Source organism: Ammospiza nelsoni, chromosome Z, assembly GCF_027579445.1.
Source record: "Ammospiza nelsoni isolate bAmmNel1 chromosome Z, bAmmNel1.pri, whole genome shotgun sequence".
Lineage (NCBI taxonomy): Eukaryota > Metazoa > Chordata > Aves > Passeriformes > Passerellidae > Ammospiza > Ammospiza nelsoni.
Window position 1 is genome coordinate 60,395,674 of NC_080669.1, and position 25,872 is coordinate 60,421,545.

At 38.8% G+C, this 25,872-nt stretch overlaps 1 protein-coding gene across 3 annotated transcripts in view; it reads left to right on the forward strand.

Annotated features, from left to right (window-relative positions):
• EPB41L4A (erythrocyte membrane protein band 4.1 like 4A) overlaps positions 1-25,872 on the forward strand; it is a 118,445-nt gene that overhangs the window by 35,417 nt on the left and 57,156 nt on the right. For 2 of the 3 annotated variants that reach the window (XM_059492340.1, XM_059492342.1), the window contains exons 2-6: positions 11,209-11,313; positions 17,997-18,048; positions 18,498-18,576; positions 22,284-22,381; positions 24,848-24,968. In XM_059492340.1, the coding sequence (XP_059348323.1) occupies positions 11,209-11,313; positions 17,997-18,048; positions 18,498-18,576; positions 22,284-22,381; positions 24,848-24,968 (455 nt within the window). Of the gene's footprint in view, positions 1-6,184; positions 6,269-11,208; positions 11,314-17,996; positions 18,049-18,497; positions 18,577-22,283; positions 22,382-24,847; positions 24,969-25,872 lie in introns of those variants that run through there. The other variant, XM_059492341.1, reaches the window with a different exon arrangement.

Sequence of the window (25,872 nt, forward strand, 5' to 3'; positions counted from 1 at the left end):
GTCATCAGTTTTCTACTCTGATTATTGGAAGGTAGCTGGTACCTGTGTGCTCTTTGGGTCCAAAGAAAGCACTGTGAGCACAGCTCCACTGTGTGCAAATTTTAGGCTAAAGGCTTAAAATCTTATTTCTAACATTAATATAAAATCTCTGCCCTAAAAGTCAGTAATAAATTTCACATTTACATAAATCTGAATGTGTTATTTTCACATCACCAGTGAAAAATTTAAACAGATATCTGTTGTCTTCTGGTAATAATCAACTCCCTTTTTTCCCCCTAATGTGAAATATATTTGTGATTTCATGTCCGTAGTCAGCAAGCTGTTTTAAAAACTGTTTTCCTTCTTGCTTGAGATGTGTAAGTGTGTAAGTGGAGTATAGCAGATGGGAAAGGGTGGTATGCCTTGGGCATTTAATTAACTAACCTCATTAGTCTGATAATGGAGATGCTGCAAGGATGCCTTTTTTCAGTGGAGTCACAATACTGAGACTATGAGCATTAAGGAGTTAACTGCTTACATCTCTGCAACTTTTGTAAATGCACAGACATATTTGTTGGTTTTGTACTAAATGTAAAGAAAGAAGGATCTGGTTCTGCAAAATTATGTGCGCTATGTTTGTGTATAGATCTTTACACTATACTAATCACTAATCTGCCTATCAGCTGGCAGTAAAGAAATTTATCCAGATTTGCACATGTCTTTAATCGCTTTATATTTTCCTTCACGGAGATGTATTGTAGAGATGCTAATTAAGGTGAGTGGTTTTTTTCTTTTTTCTGTTTTTTTATTATACGGAATATTCTTATTAACTTACATAGGTAAGCTGCCACCATGTATAAAAATATAACTGTCATATATGTAAGTATATATCATACATATCATATTACACCATGTATAAAATACTTCGTTTCTTGAATGTTCCATATCAAAGAATAAAAATCTGCAGGAATAGGTTTCAAGTCAAGGCATAGAAGTTAATTGGTTTGTAGCCTCATGTTAAAAGCATCTTTCCCCAACAACTTTGGTATGTTAAACATCTCTTAAAAATAAAGAGATTGTGGTGATTTTATTGATGACTATGTGAACATGCAAATTGTGTTCTCCGGTTTGTGCAGTTTCCATATCATATAAAGGCATTTCAAAATATACTACCCATTTTAGAGATCCAATGAAGACTAAGCAGTGAGAAAGTAATGTCCTTGAATCACTGTGATTAACATCAGGTCACTACTTGAGAGGTTTAATTGCTGAAAGAGAAAAAGAATGGAGGTCACAGAAAAAGAAAATCTTACTAAAATATGCCATAGTTTCCCTTGAAGCCACACAGAATGTTTTGTGCATTACCTTTTAATAGGGAGATAGATGTGTTATCACTACAGTTCCTTGCCCAAGAGCTTTTTCAGCGTAATATTGACTTTTTAATGAAATCTCTGAGGAAATAGCTGTAAATTCAGTGTCAGAAGCTTGTGGGACTTTCCAGAAGGGAAGGTGCAAGGGAGAGGGTTGTTAGCCCTACTGAAGTTGGTTGTTATCTTTGTAGGTTTTCTACTCACCAGTTTTCAAACTCTGCAATGAATTATTTCACAAAGTTTTGTTGAAATCTGTTTACCTATTTCCAAGAAAAAGAAAACCTGGCAACTTTTGTCTGAGAAACTCTTGGAACAAAGAGATTACAATTGCTGTCAGCATGGTCACCAGACCAGAGATGTGTTGTTCTCCATTTTTTAAAGATATGCCTAAAATAAGCCCATTTAAGATGCTGGAATCTCTCTCTCAGGAGAGATTTCCTCAGACTTTCTCAGTGAAGTCCTGTTAGGATGCCACCTCACACTGGCCCTATTATGTCTGGGTGTTCCTGATGCTTGAGTTTGGGCACAAAAACTGAAAACAATTTTCTTGCGTTTGGAGCCGTCAAATGTGTCCCTGCGTTACCTGTCCCACAGTATGGGAGTGTGGAGAAATTTCCTCTCCTGATTCACGTGGGGACAAGGACAAAGTCGGTGGGAAGAGTGAAGAAGCAGACTGGAGGTGGGTCGGAGTAGTGGAGGGAGGATTTAGTGCAATCCACAGGAGCCGCTGAGGATGCCTGGCTGGGGAAGCAGCGGTGTCTGTGCCAGGGGTGTGAGCGTGGAGGGTGCTGTTGGTGCTCCGTGGAATCAGGGAGCGTGTAGGAAAGGGCGAGGAACTGGGAGGTGGTTCAGGAAAGCACACAAAACCCGCTGGCTTACACCACGGGTAGATATAATTAGGAGCAGAGCACTGGCCGCCAGGGATGAGCAATGATGCCAGGGAGGAGACAGGGATAGTCCTGTGTGAGTTGCAGGGGCGGGGGGAAGCAACCGGTGGTGACACTGCCTCATTCACACAAAAGAATGTATTAATGGTTGGCAGGTTCTGTCGATGCTTTAAATTTAAATTATGTGTGTTGCTATTTTAACTTAACACTTGCGTTTTGTGTTTATTTATGTACAGGGGTATCATTCTACAAAAAAAAAAAAAAAAAAAAAAAGAAAAGAAAAAAAAGGGCTGGCTTGGATTCTGTTTCATGTGAATATGCAGGGCTGGAACCTGCAGCGATTCGGGGACTGATTGACAGCTGAATGATTCGGGAGTTGATTGACAGCTGAATGAGGCACTCTGGCTGTGAGTGTGGGCGTGAGGGGCCAGGGAGGACTAGCAGAGGGTGACAAGAGCTGGGAGCTGTGATGGATACCTCCTTTCATCCCCCTCTGCTGCCGCGGCTCCGTGAGCGTCCTTCCTTTCCCATGCACGGGCTTTTATGTTGGGGTTATTTTTCAGTCAAGCCTGTTAAAGTTGAATGCAGCCCAGCACCAGTAAAATGGTAATATGAGCCCATGCAGTGTGTGGCACTGGATAGCATCTCTTCAGGATAGCCAGAAATTCTAGAAGGGGAAGGAGAGAATGCAGGTGTATAGAGTTCCCCATTAGCAACCATTATGGCCTGCTAATGGGTAACTTATTCTTGTCCTGGTGCAAACGTGTTGACTTTTTTTTTTTTTTTGGTGTGTGTGTGCATTTGTTAATGCGACTATCTGGAAAACCATTTTTAGAACAAAATCCTCCATTGCTCTAATGGGAAAAAAATGAAGACTTTAAAAAAAAAAAGGTCAATCTTAATTTTTTTTTAAATATGAAATTCCAGATGCTTATTTTAAGAAATTAGGAATTAAGTTTCCAGTATAATGAATTCCCAGTTTTCTGGGAAGCACCATGGCAATCAGATTATCAAAGATGTACAGAAATCATATGTACAATTTTTAGGATAATAAATATATTCCTTTGCCTTCTGTCTGTCTCCACTGCAGAAGTAAGTAACTTGGTGGTGTCAGCCCAAATGAGAATTTGAACTTCATCAAAAGGGAAATAACACTTTTAAATATTAAAAATCATAAAGTGTTTGGGAAAAGCTTTTTGGGATGTGAGTGGCTCTGTGGTGGGGCACGACTCCTTCGGGTTTGTGGTGGAGGAGGAAAGTTCCAAAGATCTGTGTGCTTTGAAAGTCTTGTTGAATGGAGAGAGCTACTATTTTTGTTTTGCATTTCCCCCTCTCTTTCTTCCCCGACTCACCTATGCCAGAGCTAGGGAGAAAAGGTGGCCCTGTCCAGTCAAGAAATATACCTTCTCTTTGTCCTTTCTGTTAGTTTTGCATCTGAGAAGGTTCCACTGGTTTTTTTGTAACTTTTTCTCTTGTAATATCTCTTGACTCATAATGAGAGAGTTCAATTAACAGAATCAAAAGAGAGAGAGTTCAATAAACAAAATCATGCTAGCACCATTGCTTTTGAAGAAGGAAAATATAAGAACTTATTTTTTAAAAAATTAACTGAGCTTGATAGAAGTTTTGAAGGTGTGAATTGACTTGAAGATGAAGATTTAAGTCTCTGTGTTCTATGTGTTGTAGCCCTTACTCTTGAACATGGGGATTTAGAAAGAAAGGGTTAAAAAATAAATTGAGAATCTACTTGGGAATTGCCATCATAAGTTGCTGACTTCATGACCAGAACGCTGATGAGATTTTGAGAAATGGAGTCTAAAGGAGGGGAAAGAAAAAAGGGGGATGACACAGGTAAAAGTCAGACAGCAGCAGAAATAATTATTGTAATAAAAGAAGGAGCAACTTGAAGGCAAAGATGTTAACAAGGGTGAGAGCAGGTGTGGTGAGCAGGGCCCTACATTTGGGCTTTGCTGAGGGACAGAGACCATGAGAAGGTGGTTTGTTTTCGCTCAGTCTAGTGGAGCTCTGTACAAACAAGCTTCTGCAGGTATGCTCAGCTCTGACAGTACAGCTATTCATTCTGAATGAAAAAATGGCAAAATAAAGGATTGGCAAGATGTTCACTGACCTTTTCTCCTTCCCATTCTTCTTGCTCCTAAAAGCTTCCCAAACAATCTAACACAGAAAACCTTCTAACCATTCTGCCAGCTAATAGTTTGAGCCAACTTCTTATGAGACTAAAACTTCATTACTTTTTTAACAGCTGAAACGATAGTAAAATCCTTGAGCAGTTTGTCAGAGTGAGTGTCTAGTCTTTAATTTTTAACATTCTCTTTCTGAAAGCCTTTTAGAGTTCAGCTCTTTACTGACACTCTCCCTTGTCAGTCTTACACTAAAAGCAGTTAAGCAAAGCAAGTGACATATTTAAATTTTAAGTCCCTGTGCTCTAAAACTGCTATGCATAATCAGTTTAGTATGCTCCATGAAAATGCATGCAACACCTAAAAAAAAAGGTGTTTAAGTGGATGACCATAGGAAAAGATAGGGTGTTCGAACTGAGGCTTTAGTTCCTCAAGTGCCTCCCTTTGGCGCAAAGGCAGCAATCACAAAATCACAAATAGGAGAATAAAACCAAATATACCAGGACTAGATGACTGATACAAAAACGATTATACTTATGTATTTATTTCTCAATTGATATTTTTTATGTAAGTTGACAAAGCTAACATGAATTGCTGTAATAAAACATAACAAATAAAGGAAGAAAAATAAATAAGGCAAAATAACTAAAAAGAGGAACAAAACAGAATCCAAGAATACCAAAATATGCAGCAGCAAAAAATAGACTTTTAAAATGGCAAGAAATTTATATAAGAAAGGTTTCAAGAAAGATTTCAATGACTGCAAAAAGAATTGCAGAAACTGTCATGAAAATCACCTAGAAAATGGTATGCTTACTTTATTTAGAATGAATGAGCCAAAAGTAAGTACAGCATCCTTTCTCTGCCAAGATAACTCTTCCACCAAGTGCTCTACCATGGAGCTGCTCACCTCACAGAGTAAAGGGCTGTCTCGTGACCAGAAGGTACACCAGATCATACAGCTGTGAGTAAAGAGCAGTTTCAAAAAGTAGAAAAACAAGAGCAACCTACATCTTCACCATTCCCAATGAGTGGTTGTATTCTGTGTTTTCTAATTTCATTATTACATTATTCATAATTCCTTTCTTAGGTGTAGATTTAATCAAAGTACATTAGAATGATGGAAATGTTCATTGGTATTCAGTTCTTCAGAAAAGCTCTTTTCTGTGAAAACTTGGAATGCATTATTGTTGGTAGCTTAACTCATCTGTCATACAGTGAATGTAGATGCTAATGAACTGGATAATGTTAATATCAGGGGATAGATTAGTAAATAGATTTTAACAAAAAATTTGTATGGCTAGAATTCCTCTAAACAGAACCAGTTACTGCCATTTTGTAAAATATCATTTGTTGTGGAGATCAGTTTTACAGCACTAGTAAAGTAATTATGTTTCCAAAATTTATTTGTCTTCCCATTACTTATTTGCTTGCTCTACTTGTCCTTTGTTTTCTTCATTGGGCTTTGATTCCTGCTTAGAGCATTCCTTTTAATGTGTGTGCATGTCCAAATTGCATTGTTATACCATGTAAATATAAACATGGTATAACACATACATATATACAACTGGTATATATGTATATTATATATGTAATATACAACTACAACTTGCTTAAATCTTCTCCCCAAAAAAGACCCCCTGAACTGAAGTAATTTTCCGACATTTTTTCGCAATTTCCCATAATTTCCCAACATTCCCAAAAAGCCAAACATTTTTAAAGCATAATTTCTTTAACTTGTTTTCTTCTGTGTTTAGGAGTCAAGTAAATATATCTGTGACAGTGGCTCAAAGTGCACTCCAGCCAGTAGTTACAAGGGGAGGTGTTCAATTGTCTGCAGCCCATGCTTCTAGGAATGTATCCCTCTCTCAAAGAGGTTGCCCCTAAGCAGGTAAATTTGTGACAGATACAATAATTGCAAAACCAGAAAAATATGGTGCATCTTCAGACATTTTTTCTAGAATAGCATTTTCTGACTGAAATGCAATGGATTGACCACTAGTGAAAGCTAAACAGATTTACAGGTATCTTAATATACAGCACCTAGAAACCAGTGTAATCTCTTACATCCAGGCACGTCAGACACTGTGCCAAGTTCTTGGGAACAGTGATAGGGAGGTCTTCCTGTGCCCATAAATCCAAAAACCTCTGAAAACATGTTGGCATGTCTGCTGCCAGTGAAATACAAGCAGAGAGGAAGGGATGGGTTAGTACATTTTGGATGGTTCATATTACTCATGCATACTTATGGCAGCCTGTGATGTTTCATTTGGATTTGTTAAATTCTCAGTTCCTCAAAGTATTTAGTTCTGTTATGTGATTGTGCTGGGGAATACCTTGCACGTATAAAATAACACTAATGTAAATTCTTCTCTGTTTGGACATGCATTCTGGAAATTAAGGCTAAGCTGTTTTGTCTAGGTGAATATTTGTAAATGTTTAGCATTTTTAATTTAAAGGCTTTTCTGTGCTTGAACATGTGGTATGCAAATTGAGGCCTGGGTGGCACACTGCCTTGGGGAAAAGGGGTCCTTAGTCTTCATTGTTAAAAACCAAAGACTTTGATTTCAGAGCTTCATGCCTTGCTGCTTTCGTCAGGGGAAGGTGATGAAAAATTGCAGGGTGTCTAGTCTTCTCTGAGCTTGAGGTAAGGAGGAAGAATAGGCCAAAAAGAAAAGCGAGAAAATGCTGTTTGGAGACAACTATTTCTGCTCACTCTCATGCATGATTGTGTGCTGTCTTTGTGCATTATTTTAATCTCTCCTTAGTAACCTTTACCTAGGGCAAATACTGCAATTTGGTCTCCAAGCATGCTGCATCAGGGGGGACTCTGATGGGCATCTCAAAAGGCAAAGGTTATGTTCAGCCTAAGTTCTAAGCCCTTTTTCTGAGCAAAGGCTCATGAATTCTGCATGTTCCTTAGCTTTTCTTGGGGGGTTGTAAGAGGTAGAGTGTGTGGATTGAATTATTTTCAGGAGAAAAGCCCCATGAAGCCTGCTTGATCTAAAAGAGACAATAAAAAGAGGCTTCACTACCTATAGCACTTTTCCTTCAGTAGAGGGACTAGCATCCTACTGGGTCAGAGATTTTATCTTTAAATTCAGTTAATGCTAGTAATAGTTCTGACACGGCCTCCACTGCTCTGTACAACACAAGAGAGAAAATTAAAAACTACCCAACAAGAAAAACCTCACTGGAGCTAAAAAGCAGTGAGCAGTGTGAAAGATAAGAATTTCTGGTGTTTAAATATAGAGTAATATGAATATGTTAAAACACAGAACTCTATGTACTGCTTTTAAAATAATAATTTCATTTTGGTTAAGAAAACTACAGTTAAATCAGCCTTCTCCTGAATGTTCTGGCTGTCATTTTCTTTAGCCAGTATAAACCTGCCTTTCTGGTTTATGAAGCCACAGTGCTAACATGTAAAGCAAGATGTTATGACTCATTGAAACAATTCTTTGTTCTCTCTTGAAAGCATTGCTGATGGTATTTTCAAATGTACTTGGGTTTACCCCTAAGAATGCAAACCTTTTGCAAGTCTGAGCTTAATGCAAGGCAGATTATGTAATTTTTGCAGTGCCATATGATGTGAATGTAATCCTGTTAACCTCTTTGATAGTTTTGGTTTCCAGCTTTGCTGAATTTTGCTGTAATTTTTTCAGGGGAAATAAGATGGCTTCTCTTAGTTTGCAAAACTTTGAGCAAATGTGGTACAAATGTGTGTCAGGACTGAGAAGTAGTTGCTAAGGGATTCATCAGCAAAACTTCTTTCTTGATTTGACTTAGAGATGCAAATTACTTGCATGAAACCCTGAAATCAAGTGGCTAAAACTGAGAACTTCAACTGAAAATGAGTCTGCAGTGATTTCACCAAGGGTCAGTGTTTTATGTGGACTGTGCTCCCCAGTGCTGGGAAAGTAGGAGGTTAAGGAAAGCGAGGTTTAAGGGTGTGAGGATAGGTCCTGGCTCATATCCTGGCTGTTCCCTTGCAAAGCACTTCTTTGTGTTCGGCAGGCTGTGCTGAAAGATGTGAAAGGGATTGGCAGAGAGGGCTGTGGAGACTACACCAGGCAGTCTGTTTTTGCTGTGAGTAATCAAAGCACTGAGCACCTTGCTGCTGTAGAGGTGGAGAGCCCCCAGCTACTGTAAGCTGGGTAGGTTTGCTCAGCCTTTCCCCACAGCCAGACCACCTCTTTCTGCAGAACCTGCAATTATTGAAGTATTAACTGAGCTGCATCAAAAGAGAATAAATTAACAGGCATTTATGTTTTCTATCTACTGAGCAGTATTAGTAAAAAGCAGTTTAAAGCCTTTTATCTCTGAAAAGAAGAAAAGGGGGCTTTAGTTTTAACCAAACCAGGTCTGATATATGCATCTTTCTTGGGGATAACACACCAGCTTTAGGGTCTATAGGAGGGAAGCTGTCCCAAAAACTCCTTAAGCAGTCCTCAACTGAATGAAGCAGAAGACTTCCAGACAAGAAGGGTAGTGGCATTCTAAACTGGTGCAGAGTCATGAAAGTTGAACTCCTTTAAGACTTAAGCTTCTTTGATTACTCCCAGGATTTTGTACGATTGTGTACTCTTATTGTAAGTAAAATAATACTTGCGTTTTTGAAGTTGACAGCTTCATCTTGGTGGCTCAATCATTGTTTCTCGGTGCTGTTAATAAAACCAAAGGACACTGTGAATAATGGTACTGGTCAGACAAGGAATGGAAAGCTCATTGAAAGAAAACAGATTTGAACTTCACACAGTCACAGAAGCTGAGCAAGGCTTGGGTGGGTACCACTCAATGTGTCCTGTGAGCCATGGTGCAGGCACCCCTTTTTATACCTTCTGCAAGTGTTTGCTGACCTCACTGTGTTTAACTGTGTCAAAAACCATCAACTCGGAGTGGCTGATGCTGGAGATCCTTTAGTCTAAAATGTTCTCTGAATGTTTAGTGCCCAGCTGGAGGTGTTGCCATCATTTATGTGCATGGGTCATTTGGTGTCAGGGTTGCTTGCTTATTTTGAACTTTTCTTGTGTTTCTAAAGATGCCTGTCCAGCCCTAGGTTCCCAAGACATTGCCGTACTGTTTAAATGATGATGGAAATAGTTAACAATGCTGAAGGTAATTTACCTTATATGACACAGAATCATAGAGCATGCCAACTGGAAGGGGCCCACCAGGATCATCAAGTCCAATACATGAATGATGAGATAGCAATGTCCTTTTTAGTGGGATATCACTTCTGCTTCTTTTGAATGACAACTAATTTAAAAACAAAATTAGCAAGGACAATTACTACTTCAGTCTTAAATCCCTACTGTCTAGTAATCAAACCTGTATTTTTAGTATTTTTAAGGTGTGTTTTGTTTTGTTCCAACTTTTTTTCCGCACTGCTCCTGATAGTCACTCTACAGCCTGTCTTGCCTTGTTCTCACAACCTTACTTCAGCTTCTTGTTGATGAAACTGATGATAAAATCACTGTTTTTCTCTGCTTTATCCAACTTGATAAATTGAGATGTAGTGAATTTATGCTTACCTTAATCGTGTTTCCCCCCTCTGTTTTGTGGCTGATCATTAAGGCTCACTGTACACGCTGAGGGAACATGTAATTGCAGTTGCCTGATATAAACAACCAGTTTGATGGATTTAGACAAAGAGAACCTTTCAAGTACATCTCCTAATTTAAACAAATGTGTAGTAAATCTGGTGAATAGCATGGATATGCTGTTTCCAGCCTACCAGAGATGTTTACCTTGTCATGGCTTGCTTAGTTGTGAGTGGCCACCTGAAATTGTTGTATTGTCCCTGCTCGTGGGATTAGATATGAGTCCTGACCAAAGGCACCCACTGAAAAAAAACAGACCTTCACTGTTGTGATGTGATTAATACTTCACCAGCAGAACTAAATTAAAGAATTTTTTAATTACTATTATTTGCCATTTTAATTTTGAAATTATCTGTTCATAGGTTAAAAAATGAAACTGCACAAATAATATCTCACAGCTTCCACTTTCTTTTCTCTGTGGTGATTTTACTACAGTCTAGTAGTTTATAAAATATGAAGCAGTTAAGCAAAACGTTATTATGAGTTATGTCCATATTTTCTTGTGGAATTTAGGACTGTAATCATCAAAGGCTCTAATTGATTCTGAGAGGGGATCATTCTGTGTAATTATTCTCCATCTTCCTCATCTGTTTGTTGTTGGCTGCCAGGCGAACCAACAAATACAAGGCATTCAGGTGGAAGTGAGCTTTTTGTGGAGCATATTGTCCCCGACATTGTTTGCAAATACTGTCGTAGACACTTAATGAAGTGCTATTCAAGAAAACAGTGGGATTATTTCAATTCAGGGTGTTGGACTGTTCTCCCTTCTACTATCAAAAATATTTTACAAGAAAACAAATAAAACTAACCTTCTTTACAAAGATTAGTAACAGAGAAGTTAATGATGTATAATTTAAGTCTTAAGGGCAGTTTTGCCTCCTGTTCTCCATTGTCAGAGCTTGAGTGACAGGTCTGTACTGGAAGGGTGAGTGGGATTTGAAAAATGCTGTGTTCACTAGAACCATGGGGTTTTTGTTTGTTTGTTTGTTTTTCTTTTGGTATTGTGTATCTACTACCTTGCCAGCTTCCTAATAGTGTCTTACAGAATTATTTTTCAAACATACAAAATATTTTCATCTGTACTGCTGAAATTTTTGTTAAAGGCACTGGCAGCTGCCTCATTTTTTTTTTTTCTAGACAAAGCTAATTGAATGCATGAATGCCACTGCACATAGCTGACAAAAGCAGAGCATCTTTGTGAGTAGGCTGTGTAAATTCTTTCCCACAGAAGTCAACGAAGGGGTCGGTTGTCCTGGGCTACGTATTTCGTCACTTAAACCTGGTGGAAATAGATTACTTTGGGCTGCGCTACTGTGACCGAAGTCATCAAACGGTGAGTGAGAGACACAGCAGATTGGATTTGGCATGCATAAAATTCACCCTGTTGCGCCGGTTGCCTGTACAGCATTAGATTGTCATACTTCCCCTAACTTTCACTGTTTCCTGGCTCAGGTTTCCAGTAATAATTTATTTTGTTTATTTCCAATAAAGTCTTGGAATAGCCATTAGCACCTTAGATAGGAATGGAATCAAATGTTAAATGTTGTTGAAAACTAAATTAAGGAAGTACAAATAAAATAATTATTATATGAACTTAGGACTGATATTTTTTCCTCTTTAATACTGTGACCTGAAGCCAGTGCCTGGTGCTCTGTGCTACTCAGCCTCACTTGGCACTGCAGTGCCTGGGAAAGAGCACCCCTGAGTGCATCACAGCCTGCTTCACTTGCTGCAACACTGGCCAAACACCTGTTTCAGGCTTTGCTGGGCAATGCCATTTTCACTCTGCCTGAACCATCTCTGTGTCCCTGAGCCCATGCTCTCTAGAGCCTCCTTGGCAGGGACTCACCCCACATCCCAGGCTTTTCCCACCGAGACGTTTCCATCCTAAACAGACAAGGAGATGTTTCAGCCAGGCTGAGATGTTTCAGCCAAAGCAGGCAGTGTTTTGGAGCATTGCTGTCTGCCCCACCAAAGGCTTGTGCAGGACTGCTGCAGGCAGAGGTGAGGAGCAGGGAATGCTCAGCAAGAAGAACCAGTGCTGTATTCACAGGATGGTCTTCATGCTACCTAAAAATTATGAAGGGAATAGTGCCTGGCCTATGGTTAAGTTAAGTCAAGCCATTACAGCTTTGAAGCCGGTGTTTAGTGATGATAGCACTCTACAAGATCCTGTTTCACCAAAAGATAGTAATAACTTATTGAATTGGGTAAACATTTGCTGAGTTCTTCTGTTAACCAGAAGCTGGTCATGTAAAGACTGAATTTAGAACAGTATTAAGCAGATTGCTGATTGCTACTGAGAGCTACAGACTGCCTCATTCCCTATGTTTTAACTTCCGTGTCGTAGTCCAGAAATGTATGAATTCAGTTCCTTGATGAGCTTCTAATAATTTTGTTCTATGAAGATGAAAGCCAAATTCAGCTGTGAATTAAAGTAGACTGTTAAAAATGGTGGTTTTGATTTCCTGAGGAATTTGAGGTGTGAATGAAGAGCAGGTAGGTATTTTTTGCTCTCTGAAGTGTTTTCCTGTTAGCTGTGGTTGCAAATAAATAGAAATGGCTGTTCCTGGGGATGTTTCCAGAAACATACACAGGGTATGTTTAGTGGTGTATATGAAAATATGAGTACAAAAATGGATTGCACCTCTGTTATGAAAGGGACACACAAAAGCATATTTTAGGGCACATCCTTTTGTTCTGCTTTTTCTCTCGTGTGGTGCTCCAGTGGTATTAATTTAATGTTAGCTTTAGGCTTTATCCTCTGGCCAGCTCAGTGTCAGGAAGCCACTGTGATTCTTGATTTTCCCATGGATTAGGAAGGTGTTTATCCCACTTCTGTCATTCGCCCGCTCTTACACAAACACAGGCCTTATCATGTGGATATGGGACATCAGCTGTGTGCAAGGCTATAGAGTGCCACTGCCCAGCCTGGAGATGCTGCCACAGGGACTGCCTTTGCACCTGGATTGTTCTGTAACAAATCATTGTGAAAAGGCCTGTTTGTGTTGTTTGTCTATGTAAGGATAGCAAAAAACTGATGCTCCTTCATCTGAAAAGTTCATAAATGAGCCAAACAGCACTACTGTGTGTAGTTTTATGTGTTTTGTGATGTGTGGCTTTATGCTGCTAGCTTGCTTTTTTTAGTGAACTCCTGTAAGCTCTTAAGAATGGGCAGAAGAATGGAAAGTTTTCACACAACAAAAAACACCTTGTGCTTTAGCTGTAAACATATATTTAGTTGCATGCCGACCACAGCTAAAACACTCTGGGCTGTTGTGGGAATTAGTTCAGTAATGGCTGGCAATAAGCCTAGATCTGCATTTTGGATTGGATATTTTTTGGATCGACCACAGTGGATTTCCTAAGGGAAGAGGAAAAAGGTTACCTTGCTAATTAGCTTTAAAACCATGGTCCTGAGTTAGTCTCAGAGGGAGAAAAGTGTTTGGGGGTTGGGCTACCTATTAATACATTGCTTGTGGTGGGGAAAGTTTTATTACTTGTACTGTCCGGTTTTTTGTCACACTATAGGTTTAACTGAATGACGAACAAAGCAGCGTAGACAAAGTGATGTATTTTAAAGAACATAAATCGGTCACAAAAGAAACATTTTTCTTATTAAGGGTTTGAAAAGGATTGTTTGGTTATTTCCCCATTACTCCTGCATGCCTCAGCACTTCCAGGTGGTCTTTTAAGTGCTGTGTTGGTGAGCTACCTCTTATGTGGGTGGTATCATAATTATTTTAGTACTACCAGTAGGGCTTTAATGAGTGAACAAGGTTTCACTGTGCTACGTAGTGTATATGAATGTGTAGCATTAAAATGGTCTCTTCCTGAACACCAACAAACTAATTAGCCTGTGAGAACAGCTGGATGCAGCAGGTTGACAGAACTGGGTGGCACTGGCAGGGGCATGAAAAGTAGGGTAAAGCACAAATTGGATGACCCTGTCTCTAGGGTAGTAATTTGGTCATATTGCACAAATTTTGCTTTACTGACATTCCAGGTTTTGCTAAATTCTCCACAGTAAAAGGACAGTATTCAAATGGAAAAATCAAGCTCTGGAAGATTACAAGTTGATGTCAGAATAGCATTACCTATATCTACTTAGTGCTCCTGAACAAGATAGGTCTCCAAAGGAACAACAAAATATCTTTTCTGATAATTGGTTAAAGTACAACATTTAATAATGAATTAAAAATTCCATGATATAAAACTACACCCCAATGAACAAATGGGTTCAGCTAATGCTGTGTTGTCAGTAGTGTTTCCTAATAGTCCCTCTGTTGACAAACTACATGGTGCTTCTTCTCATGTGGTACTTGAGTACTTTTCTTAGTGCTGCAAGTTCTTTAAAAAAAGACCAATTTTCTTTGAGTGCCACAGAATCCCTAACTGTGCTCCATCATCTAACCCTCACCTGAGCCTTTTGCATTACTGCAGAGAGTACTGGCACCCAAATTAATGCGAGTTGATGCTAGATACTGTCCTCGTGGTTCGCAGTGTGGATATGGTTCTCAGCTTGGTCTTCCTGGAGAGGACATTTGTGTCTTCTGCCTCATCTCCCAGGACTTTGTGCCCCATCTGCTATTTCTAAGTGAGACCCAATCACCAGACTATGTGTAGCAGAGTCTGAGGGTGGCTGAGGAAGCTCTGTCCAGAATCACAGACTCATTAGGTTGGAAGGGACCTCTGGAGATCACCCAGTCCAGCCCTCTGACAAAGAAGAGTCATCTGGAGCACACCCAGGGGGTTTTAGGATGTCTCTGGAAGGCAAGACTCCACATCCTCCCTGGGCAGCTCTTCCAGTGCTCTGCCACCCTCAATGGAAGGAAGTTCTTCCTTGTATTGAGGGGGAAATTTCTGTGTTTTAGTTTATGCCCATTGCTCCTCGTCCTGTCACTTTGCACTATTAAAAAGAGGTCTGGTACCTTCCTCCTGGCAGCTGCCTTGGAGATACTTACTTGCATTAGTGAGATCTCTTCTCCAGACTAAATAGGCCCAGATCCTACCTCTCCTCATAAAAGACATGCTCCAAAACCCTCACCATCTCTGTGACCCTTCACTGGACCCTATGCTTTAGCTCCTTGGCACTCTTGCACTAGGGAGCTCAGAACTGGACAAAGTTTTCCAGGTGTGCCTTACTAGGACTGAGGAGAGGAGGAGGATCGCCTCCTTCGACTTGCTGGCCACACTCTTCCCACTGCAGTCTCTCATTGCTGTAGTATTTGGTGAAAACAGTGTTCCAGGCATGCACTTCTCCAGGGGCTGGGTGAACTGGTGCTAGGAGGGCTGTCGTGCTGCTCTCACAGCTGCTTCCTGCTGTGCTGCAGCTCCCAGGTGCTCTCCACCCAGTCCCTTCGCTACTGCCTTTGTGGCTCTGCCAGGGTGTGTAGGATAGCCAAGCTGGAATGGAAGAGGCCAGTGTTTTATTGAGGTACACAAAAGGCAGAGATTGCAGTATTTATACATGATATGTCAAGAAAAGCTGAGCAGAATTTGATGAGGGAAAGGGTCCTCCTGAAGCCCAAAGATGTTCCCTTTTGTGAAATGCCAAAAGAATCATGCTATATACACAAAATAGTACAGCAGTAAGAATATTTACAACAGTATATTTGACCTGATAGTGCTAATTTGAGCTATTATAATCAAATGTACCACATAAGAGGAGAAATACAAATACAGAAGGGCAAATAATGGTATTTATTCATATTGCACCATGCCCCCACCCTGCAATGTAGATGTGTTTTTCTCCCCTGTTTGGAGGAAGCTCTGTTTGAGCACATAACCCTCAGAGCACAGCAGGTAGGAGGTAACCCATGGCAATGCAGGGAATTAATGTCATACAATGCAGAGCATATTTTGTCTTCAAGATCTTAGAAAAAAAGTCAAATTGTACCTACCTTGTGTTTTGTTGAATGGAAGTTTTTTAAATGGATTTTTACACTCATTCCCAGACACGATGTACTAAATTATCTAGGAGGAAAGAGAAGTGTTTGTGTGTGTTAAATTAGATGTCATAACCAGTGGAAGAAAAATGGAGACTGATAATGTTGAGTAGAAACAAGAAAATTTAGAAGAATATTATTGAATTAAAACAACAGACACAAAGCTGATGGTCAGGGGAGTTACAGGTAGTAAGAATAAACTTTTAGAGTGCAGCAGGATCAGTTCACTGATGATATCACGATAAATATAATCTATATCACTTCAGGTTCTAAAAACAAAGATAATAGCATTAAATACACATTTATATGCAAGAATTGCCTGAAAATTTTTACATTTCTTATATAATAGGGACATCCTGAACTTGGCAGATTGAGGTTCTTTGCACTGGATATTTGCAGGAAAAATCTGATACAGCAATTCCAATTCTTAGTGTTGTCTTAGGCTGTAGGAAGTCTCGATAATTTCAGATTATAATTGAAAAATGACACATTTTATCTCCAAAACTGTGTTTCTTCCTGTTGTAAATGTGATCAAAAACTAATACCTTGATTGTGAGAATCTAATTAAGACAGTCCAACATTTAGTTTGAATTTGGTAGATCTTTCTGCAACAGACACTTCATTGATTGATACTACAGCAAACATTTCTAACTAGTTAATATTTTGTTTCAAGCAGGTTAATGGAATTTGACCCAAGTTTAACCCTATGCAGATACAAAAAATTAAGATTCCAGATTTGTGGTAAAGTTCTTGCAGGCCTTAAAAGGGCTAATTATGAAACACTGCATGGAGCTTGGGTGCATGCTGCTTACATACCTGGCTTGTATGGGAGCCAGGTTTGTAAAAGTACAAAGGACAAAAGAGTCCATTTATTCTTTATGCTGTACTTTAAAACATTTTTTTTAATGTAATTTCTACCTAAATTTAAAAGGGAGCTATTTTCCTTAATAACATTGTACCTTTTTAATCAGTCTTAGTAAATAAAAAAAATCTTAAAGTAATACTGTATGCATTTGTAAAGAACAATTAGTAAACCAGTCCCTTTAGCAACTGGATAGTTGCATTGGGATGCAACTATCAACAATATAATCAGCAAAATTATTATATTTTTTCCCACTTCTTCTGTAACTGTTAAATACTTTTAGATTCGCAGTGCTGGCACCTTGCAGCTGGGTGAGGAGGTGCTGTGTCCTCTGCAGCAGGGGTGAGCTGTTTGCAGGGGCATCGGTGGGAGAGGACCGGGGCTGTCCCAGGGGCTGCCAGGAGATGGGAAGGGCGGAGGCAGCAGTCGGAGCTGCCTTGGCATTCACCACGCCGGGGTTTGTTGTCAGCAGCTGCTGTGCAAGCGCGCTGGGTTAATGAGACGTTGGTTTTTTGTTGCATTTCTTTTCGCACTTCAGCCTATCAGCTTGTGGTGTAACTATAGCTGACACTGTTTATCCATCTGTATAAGCATTTAACAAGTATCTAGCACACATTACTGTGTAGGTGTGCCCAGGTGTGCTCACAGGGCCCTGGTGTTGGGGTTCTTGGATCTCTAAATGTTCTCGTCTTTACTGTCTGACTTTGGCTTGAAAAATGCCTTTGCATTATCCATGAAATTCCATTCATCTTTGGCTTGCAAATAAAATGTTAGAAATCTCCTGCTCCTCCCCCCACCTCTTGCATTCTTCAGGAAAATTTTGGCAGTCTTTGAAATAATAAATAGCTGCGTAGTAATTTTAAGCATGGGTTTGTGCTATGGCCACAGAGCTAAGTACTCACTGGAGAAATGAAAAGGCAGATGAGATTCTTGTCTCTTCTTCCCCACACTGAAGTGTTTAATCTCACCTGTGCTGATCTCAAGACCTGTGGCACTCACAGAAAAACATATTTTCTTATGGCAGCTGATACTTATTTTTACTAGCACAAGCAGCAGCACTCTCTCTTCCAGGGATGAGAGTGCAGTTCCTCCTGTCAGCTCAGTATGACGCAAGGAGAAGAAAAGGTTAAGTGATATGAATAACCAATTGTTCTGTGCTAATTTTCAAAGTTAAGTAACTAATTTCCATAATTATCTGTCTCGCAGTACTGGCTGGATCCTGCAAAGACCCTCGCTGAACATAAAGAATTGATAAACAGTATGTATTTAATTTGAACTTAAAGGACAAAGATGAAGTAACAATGTTCCATCTACACAGTTGGCACAATATTCTACAGATTTATCGTTCTTAACAAGTTTGTTATTGCAGTTCTTTGCTGTATCAAAATTTCACACATGGGTTGCACACGGTATCACTTAAAAGTGTCATTATTGTCCAAAGACTGCTCTGTTCTTAAATTTTGTTTTATGCTAATAAGTGGTGTTATTGTTAATTAGTATAATTTTATAATGGCTGTGATGCCTCTATCATGCTTAGCATACCATTACCATTTCCTGTGTGAATGTAACATTTTTTCTGAAAATTTAAAATTTCATAAAATGTTAAGATAGGCTTCTTAATAGCTGTTTTGTAGTCAACTAGTAACAACTAATGCCAATTAGCCATTCATGACAACTCACTGTTACACCAATTTTTTTTTCGTGCAGCTGGACCACCATACACTCTGTATTTTGGCATTAAATTTTATGCAGAAGATCCATGTAAACTAAAGGAAGAAATAACAAGGTACAGTATTTAATAAAAGTATAGTTTGTTGATCTCAGGCTAGCAATACATTTCAACCAGGTGCATATTGTTGTGCCTGGGTTGTTTTTTTTCTTGAACATCTGAATGTTTTTGCTTGAACGTTGGTGTGTATAAAGAAAAATGTGAATAACTTCACAGTGGTTGATAGTGAGGACTGTTAGGAAGCCCAGGAAGAAAAGATGTTCTCTGGTGCATCAAGAATCAAAGGGCCTTGATGTACATTTTTAAGAGTGGGTTATGGGGTTTTTTTTTCCATATTTTCAGTAATACAGTGTTACAGCTGCATTTATACTATGCTATAACCAAGTTTAGAGTTTACTTGGATATCAGATATAAATACAGGGAATTTTCTTCTTCATTGGCCATAGCTTAAATTCCAGAACTGTTTTTCAAGGGGATTTCTTTTGGACTTACTAAAAATATGTGAAGGAAATTGAAGAGTTTCATGCCTCTGATTCTTTTACCTAAGCTTGTCCTCTGCACGGTATGAGGATGCACACAATAACACATGCACATACTTGCACACAGACACACACACAAGGTTATCTGAACTCTCTCACAGTTTTGGGGTTATCTGTTTGTTTTATTTATTAAATGTCTCGGACAATTAACTTTAGGTTCAAAAGGAAATTTGAGAATTTGGGTAGGTAGGTGGACAAATTTAGTGTGCTGGCTTGCGTTAACAAATGCCAAAATACTTCTTTTGATGTCCTAAGAATGTGGCACATGAGGATTCATTAGAATGCATGCAAGGTTTTTAATTTTCCTAAATCAAAGGTTGCAGCACAGGCAGAATATTTTTCTTGCTCCAGAGTTTTCTTGCTCTTTTGTTTCCAACTGGCACAACAGGAATGGAAGTCTCCAATGCAACAAGACTCAGGCTGGTCTGGTAAAAATAAAAAGTGCTGTGACTTGGCAGGTAAAAGAATATAAGCTGGCAGCAATGGGATGCCCCTGTACTATGGAAATTCGGTGCCATTCTCTTGTGCTTTCCCAGAAAAGCTTTAAATCCTCCTCACAGGGAAAGACAGGCATCCCTGGGAAAGGGAACTTTGGCCACAGAACCTGTTGTGATTGCCTCCCAGGAGGCAGGGTGGAGCCAGGGGGCTAAATTTTCACAAGTTCTTCCTTTGCCCTGTGATAAGGCCTGCCAGTGATCTACACTGCTGATTAGTGTGCAAATCCAGTCAAGAAAGGTTCCAGTGTCATTAGGAAGCCTTTAGTCATGACTTGATAGTGTTTGGTCATGCAGAACTGGCACCTTGGGTGTTACAGAAGGCCAGCCTAGGAAAGTGATATAATGGTATTGTCAGTCTTCTATGAAACACATTGAATAGCCAACTGCCTTCAACATCTGTGAGCACTTATTCCCATAAGCTCTTAAAACTTGGAAGAAAGGCTTTTTTTTTGTTCAGGAAAATAACAGTAGTGATCCCAATACCAATAATAATAATAGTAATAATACCACCATCTCCTTAGAATAATTTGGGTTATAATAATAATAATAATAATACCACCATCTCCTTAGAATAATTTGGGTTATAATAATAATAATACCACCATCTCCTTAGAATAATTTGGGTTGCAAGGGACTCTTAAAGGTCCTTCTACTTAGGAGGTAATAAAGATCCTCTTTTCCTTTATAATAATAATAATAATATTCTGCCTAACGCTGTAATTCCAGTGATGTGTTAACTGCTTTGTGCTAATCAATGTGTTTCTTTGGAGCATGTATTTATTACTTTAATGGACATGAGAGCTAGCTCTGTTGTTATTAGATTCTGATGATCTGTGCCATTACATGATTACTCTTTGCAAATAATGAAAACCTGTCAAATTTGTAATTGCTTTGCAGCAGAATCTATCTGGTTGTCGGCAAAAGCTAACACTGCGGTGTTTGCTAGAGAGAACTTGCAATTTGGCACTCTAATATATGCATGACAAACACAGGTGCACAAGATGAGACTGCTTTAGCTATAGGTATGGACAAAAGGCAAGGAGCTCAGCTTCTGTGGGAATTGAGATTGTTCACCTTACAGTAGTCACTTCAGCAATTAGCAGTGCAGGATGCAGGTGTGTTTTGAGGGTTCCTATGCTGCTTTATTTTGAGACTACAGAAACACAGGTTCCTGCTGCAAGGATACTACATTTCTAGCATCCTCTCCTTCCAAACTCTGTAGAGGTGGAAAAATGCTAACAGAAGTATGGGTGTGCAACAGAAATGCATTTCATATCGGAAAGATGCTGTTGTGTATTTCACAGAGGATGTAAAATCATCTTGGTCATTATCATAATTCATACAGGGAAGATTTGTCTAGGTAGGAGTGCAAGCATAAACTAGAAACAGGACTGAGGTATTGCTTAGAATGAGGAAACACTGAGTGTCTGTGCTTTGTGTTGCCCAGAGACATTCCCAGGAAATTCCTATGCTAATGTCATTCCTCTAAAGTAGAGAACATTAACCATTTTTTAGAGGCTGGACATTCCTACCATAACATCTGTCACAGCACAAACTCTGTGGGAAATCATTAATCAGAAAGACGGGTATCTTTATTCAGAGGCTCATCTGATAAAGTCTAGAAAATTTGGTTTTCCCTTAAGTTTTCCGAGTCAGCTATCATGTAACCTGCAGTTTGTAAAGTTCTCTGAAATCAGTGTAGGTGCACTTTGAACTTACAGAGCATTCCAAGGTGCTTTCATAAGTTTCTTGTACTAACACAGAATAAATTATTTGCAGAGTAGCTGAATGGCTCTATGTAGATAAAACTGAACTAGTGAATAATAGAAAAGCTATGTACTTGTATGGAAGATTTTTTTTTTTCTGTAAAAAATTACCTTCATTGTATTTTTACATTTTGTAGGAAATCAGTGCAAGAAATTAACTTAGGCTGATGTGAAACACTGCATAAATTTGTTGTAATAAAACCAGATAAAATCCAAATAGCGTTTAAAAGATTTTGTAGAAATCATAATGGAATGTTGCAAAACTGCAGATCCTTTATATAATGGCTTGTTATCTTGTCTGTTCCATCTGCTTTGGGCTTATTGATTCATTCTAAGTGGTCTCAGCTTTATCAAGTGTAGAAGCAGGTTATGACTTTGAAAATTACATTTTCACCCCTGCTATCACTATTCCAAGCAGGAGAGTATCCTGTGCTATGACAGATTCACTTAGTTGCTGATGACACACCCATCCATCTTTGTCATGGGCTCCATCAAACTTCCCTGCTGCATTGTATTCAATAGTCCGGTATGTGAAAAGGAAATATTTGAGTAAGCAAGCATCCACTACCCAGTCATCCTTTACACTGATCCCATAACGAGGTTAAACTTTTGCCCTTTGATAGGTTTCTTGCTCAATTTTTCTGATTCCTATCCCTCTTCCCTACTGCTCCCTCTTCCCTGCTCTGTGAAAGTTCAAAAGAGGGAAATGACATTTTAGAGAGATAAGTAATTGCATCTGCACAATATAAGCAGATTGGAAAATAGGGAGTGCTCCCTTTCCTGGGTCCTTCCTGTGGATGAATCTTTGTTACTTCAGGATCAATAGGGGAAGTCATTTAGAGGGGAATACAGGCATTTACTGTCACATAGTTATGGTACATGGTACGTGCACAATTAAAGGGATAATATTGAAATATTAAATGGACTTAAAATAACAACTTTGTTTTGTCTCTGTGTTTTAGGTATCAGTTTTTCTTGCAGGTAAAGCAAGATGTTCTACAGGGCCGTTTGCCTTGTCCAATCAACACTGCAGCACAGCTGGGAGCATACATAATTCAGTGTAAGTTCTCCTGGCCCTCTGAGACCTAATTTCTTTCAATCCTGCATTGTGATTATTTTAAGTGATGACTGAAGAATCATTAACACTTTATGCATTCGCTTCCAAACAGAAGTAGCATGACTGATTTCAGTTCAAGAGCTGTAAATAAATGACCATTCTGAATAGATAATACAGGAGTAATATGGAAATTAGTGTAAAGAAGAAAATCAGTCTGAATACTCTGCTAAACATTATTTGCTTCGCTGGGGAATATTTTATCAAGTACTCAAGTCTTTATGACTTTGGATTACATGTAGAGTATGAAAAAACTTTCATCAGGAGTTTTACAGACTTCAAAGGCTATTGGTAGCCTCAAACCTGGAAAATAAAGCATTATCTCAAAAATTACATTATATCCATATGAATGCAAGTTTACGTAATGTGAGGATATGATCTGACCTGATGTGAAGAGTTTTCATTTTATTTAGTATTTATCTACATTCATCCATCAGTAGAGATCTTTTCAGGAGGGGAGGTTATGTGCTGCATGCTTAATAGAACTAGCAATCAATTAGAAAGGAGCTGTCTGTCTACTGCAGCTGTTATTCTTTTTCCATTTACATCTCAAGATCTATATTCAAACAGAATTGCAACCAAAAATTGTGTGAAGTACCATGCTGGGACCTCTATCTATAATTTCTTCTGTGTTAAATTTAGATTTGTCTAAAGTGATATGTATCAAGGAAAGATTATTTGTATTTCTGGTGTTAAAAGTGTGACTCAAAACCACTTAATATAACATAAAAAATAGTCCTCTTTTTATATCCATTTTGAATGACAGGGCAGAATAACTTGTGTACGAAATAGGAATGGGCCCAATACAGGATTTTGTGGTGGATTATATGTGTATCTGAAAAGTCAAAATTTCAGGCAGTGTTTATTTTTGTACAATTATTGTTTACTTTATTTTGCCATCTAAGAAATATGACATGTCATTCTCTAAACAATTGTTTGCAATGCACATTTCAGTTTACTGGCAGACAAGCCTACTCTGAAAAATACTTCAAGTGTGAAGCAGGAAAATATGCAATGATGCATCTTCATTTTTATTATGAGAAATAAGTAAAAGGAGTAAATTCATGGCCTTCAGTTATTTTGCAAGGTGGTGAGAGCTGTTGTTTCGGTATAGTGTCCTGTTCCTGTACTTCTAATCTCAAATATTTTTAGTGGAAAACAATGAGAAAGTCTATGGGAGAGAGAAGAGTTAAAGCATGGCCAAGGTTACATACAGTGAGTTAAAGTTAGTCCAGGCTCCAGGAGGTATGCATTCCTACGGGGTCTATAAAAAACTTTATCCTTGTGTTTAGGGTTTGCAGTTGTTCCAAATATGTAAAGACACCTGAGAAATGTCTGTCTCAGACGCTGAATATGTAATTTTAATGGAGGTTTTCCAGTGAGACTTCTCAATATCCATACTGAGTAGCTCACCATCTTTTTCTAGCAACTTCATTTCAACATTTAGAACAGAAACATTAGTAGTTAGATGAGTCTTTTCCTTCTTGGCTCTTGAAGCCTCCTTTTGGCTATGGTTTTGGCTCAGTGGGCATTGGTTAGAAAGCTCCTGTGAAATCTTTCTCAGAGAAGCTTGATGTACAGATATTACCCAGGGTTATAAAAAATTGAAATACTAACTTCTGCAGAGTTTCTTAGATGCAATTATAGTTAAGATCAGTAGATGTGAATTCTGGCCAAGATGATATTTGTTTTAAAATTACGTTACGACATATGAACAGACATGACTAATGTGAACAAATTCAGGGTTGCGTCAAACGAAATTACATTGACTATTCTTTTTTTTAAGAAACGTCTTTTGAAAGCTGTTTTTATTTTAAAGTGAATTTGATATCCAGGAAATACACTGATATTTTATTGAAAAAGGAAAGCTTGTGATTCTTCATAAGAAACACCATTAGAAGACCTTCCCTCCAGGACTCACAGGATATTTACCTCCATTTATATTCCCAGTTTATGTTAAAGTCCCAGCAATAATATGGAACTTTCCTGCCAGTAATATTGCAGTATACCATGAGAGCATAATATTACAAAACTAGACTTTTCTTTTACACTTGTTTTGCATATGCTGCCAAATAATCAATGTCATTGAATTCAAACTTTGCTGGTTTGGTTAAAATTTTGTCTGGCCTGTAGAAGCAGTAGGTTTCCTTTTGTCAAGGCTTCTAGCTCTCTCTAGCTCTAACCTTCTATATAGATTTTAACATGTGAAGACAATTTTTTCTTGCTTTTATGTGTGCTGAAGTGAATAGTTCTGTATTCTCTTCCTTCATTCCTTTTTCTCTTATCTGACTGCCGATAAAATTTGCCGTCAGTTGGAGAGGGGTAGCTGGGCAGCAGTGGTTGGACTGTATAACACGTTTTTTGGTTGAGAAGAAGCACAGGTGACCTTTGTTTTCTCCTTGTGTTCTGCAGCTGAGCTGGGGGACTATGACCCATACAAGCACACTGCAGGTTATGTCTCCGAGTACCGCTTCGTTCCTGACCAGAAGGAAGAGCTGGAGGATGCCATAGAGAGGATACACAAGACTCTGATGTAAGAACTCAGTTCTTTTGGGAACCTGGCAGGTAATACCAGACTCAGGGATGCTAGGCAGGTGGGGAGGAGCAGCCTGTGGGGCAAAGTGGAGGTTTCTAGACTTGAGGAAAGGACACAGGGACTCCAGTTATACGTCTCAGAAGCAGAAGAGATTTTACATATTGAAGTTGTTCTTTTAGGAAGTCAGTAGGACAATAGCTGGAAATATGAGGTGTGTCAGACTTAGGCATGGGTGTTTCAGAGCCAGCGGTTTTAATAAAACATATGCCAGAAATTCACACGGAGAGCCAAAATAAACATTTACTTGCTTATCACCAAGTTTATGTTCCTGGTAAGTGTAAGGAAGCTTGTTCTAACAAATCCAAGTTAGGCGCAATTGTGATATAACCATTTATGAAGATGAGAGCAGTAAGAACCCTTTCATGAAGGTGTTCATCATAGCCTTTGTCAAAGTAATGCGAAGAGAATCAGTTACCCATCTTGTAGTAGATCTAAATTTCTTGATTCTTTTCCGATAATGAAGACACAGTCTGGATAAAGGTTAAGTAATTTTTGCCTGTAGCACTGTGTGTTAATGTTACATCTGTCTTGTTTAATGAGAACAGGTATTAACTCAGGGTCACAGCTGTTCTCTGAAAAGTTTTCCAGTAATTGGAGTCTGTGCCATTTGCCACGTTGACCTGAGCTTTCTCTTCCAGGGAAGAGAGTCTGTTGTTACTAATTATATATGTGTGGTTGCATGACAGCCTTATACTAATTTATACTTTTCAGAGAACTTGCTACATGTATTTCTATAAAGTAAAAAAGTATTGTTTTTTTCCATTCCAGAGAGAGGAAACTGACTCACAGCTCGTTAGTTTGGTTCAACATCACAGAAGTGGTTTGTGAGAAATGAGACTTG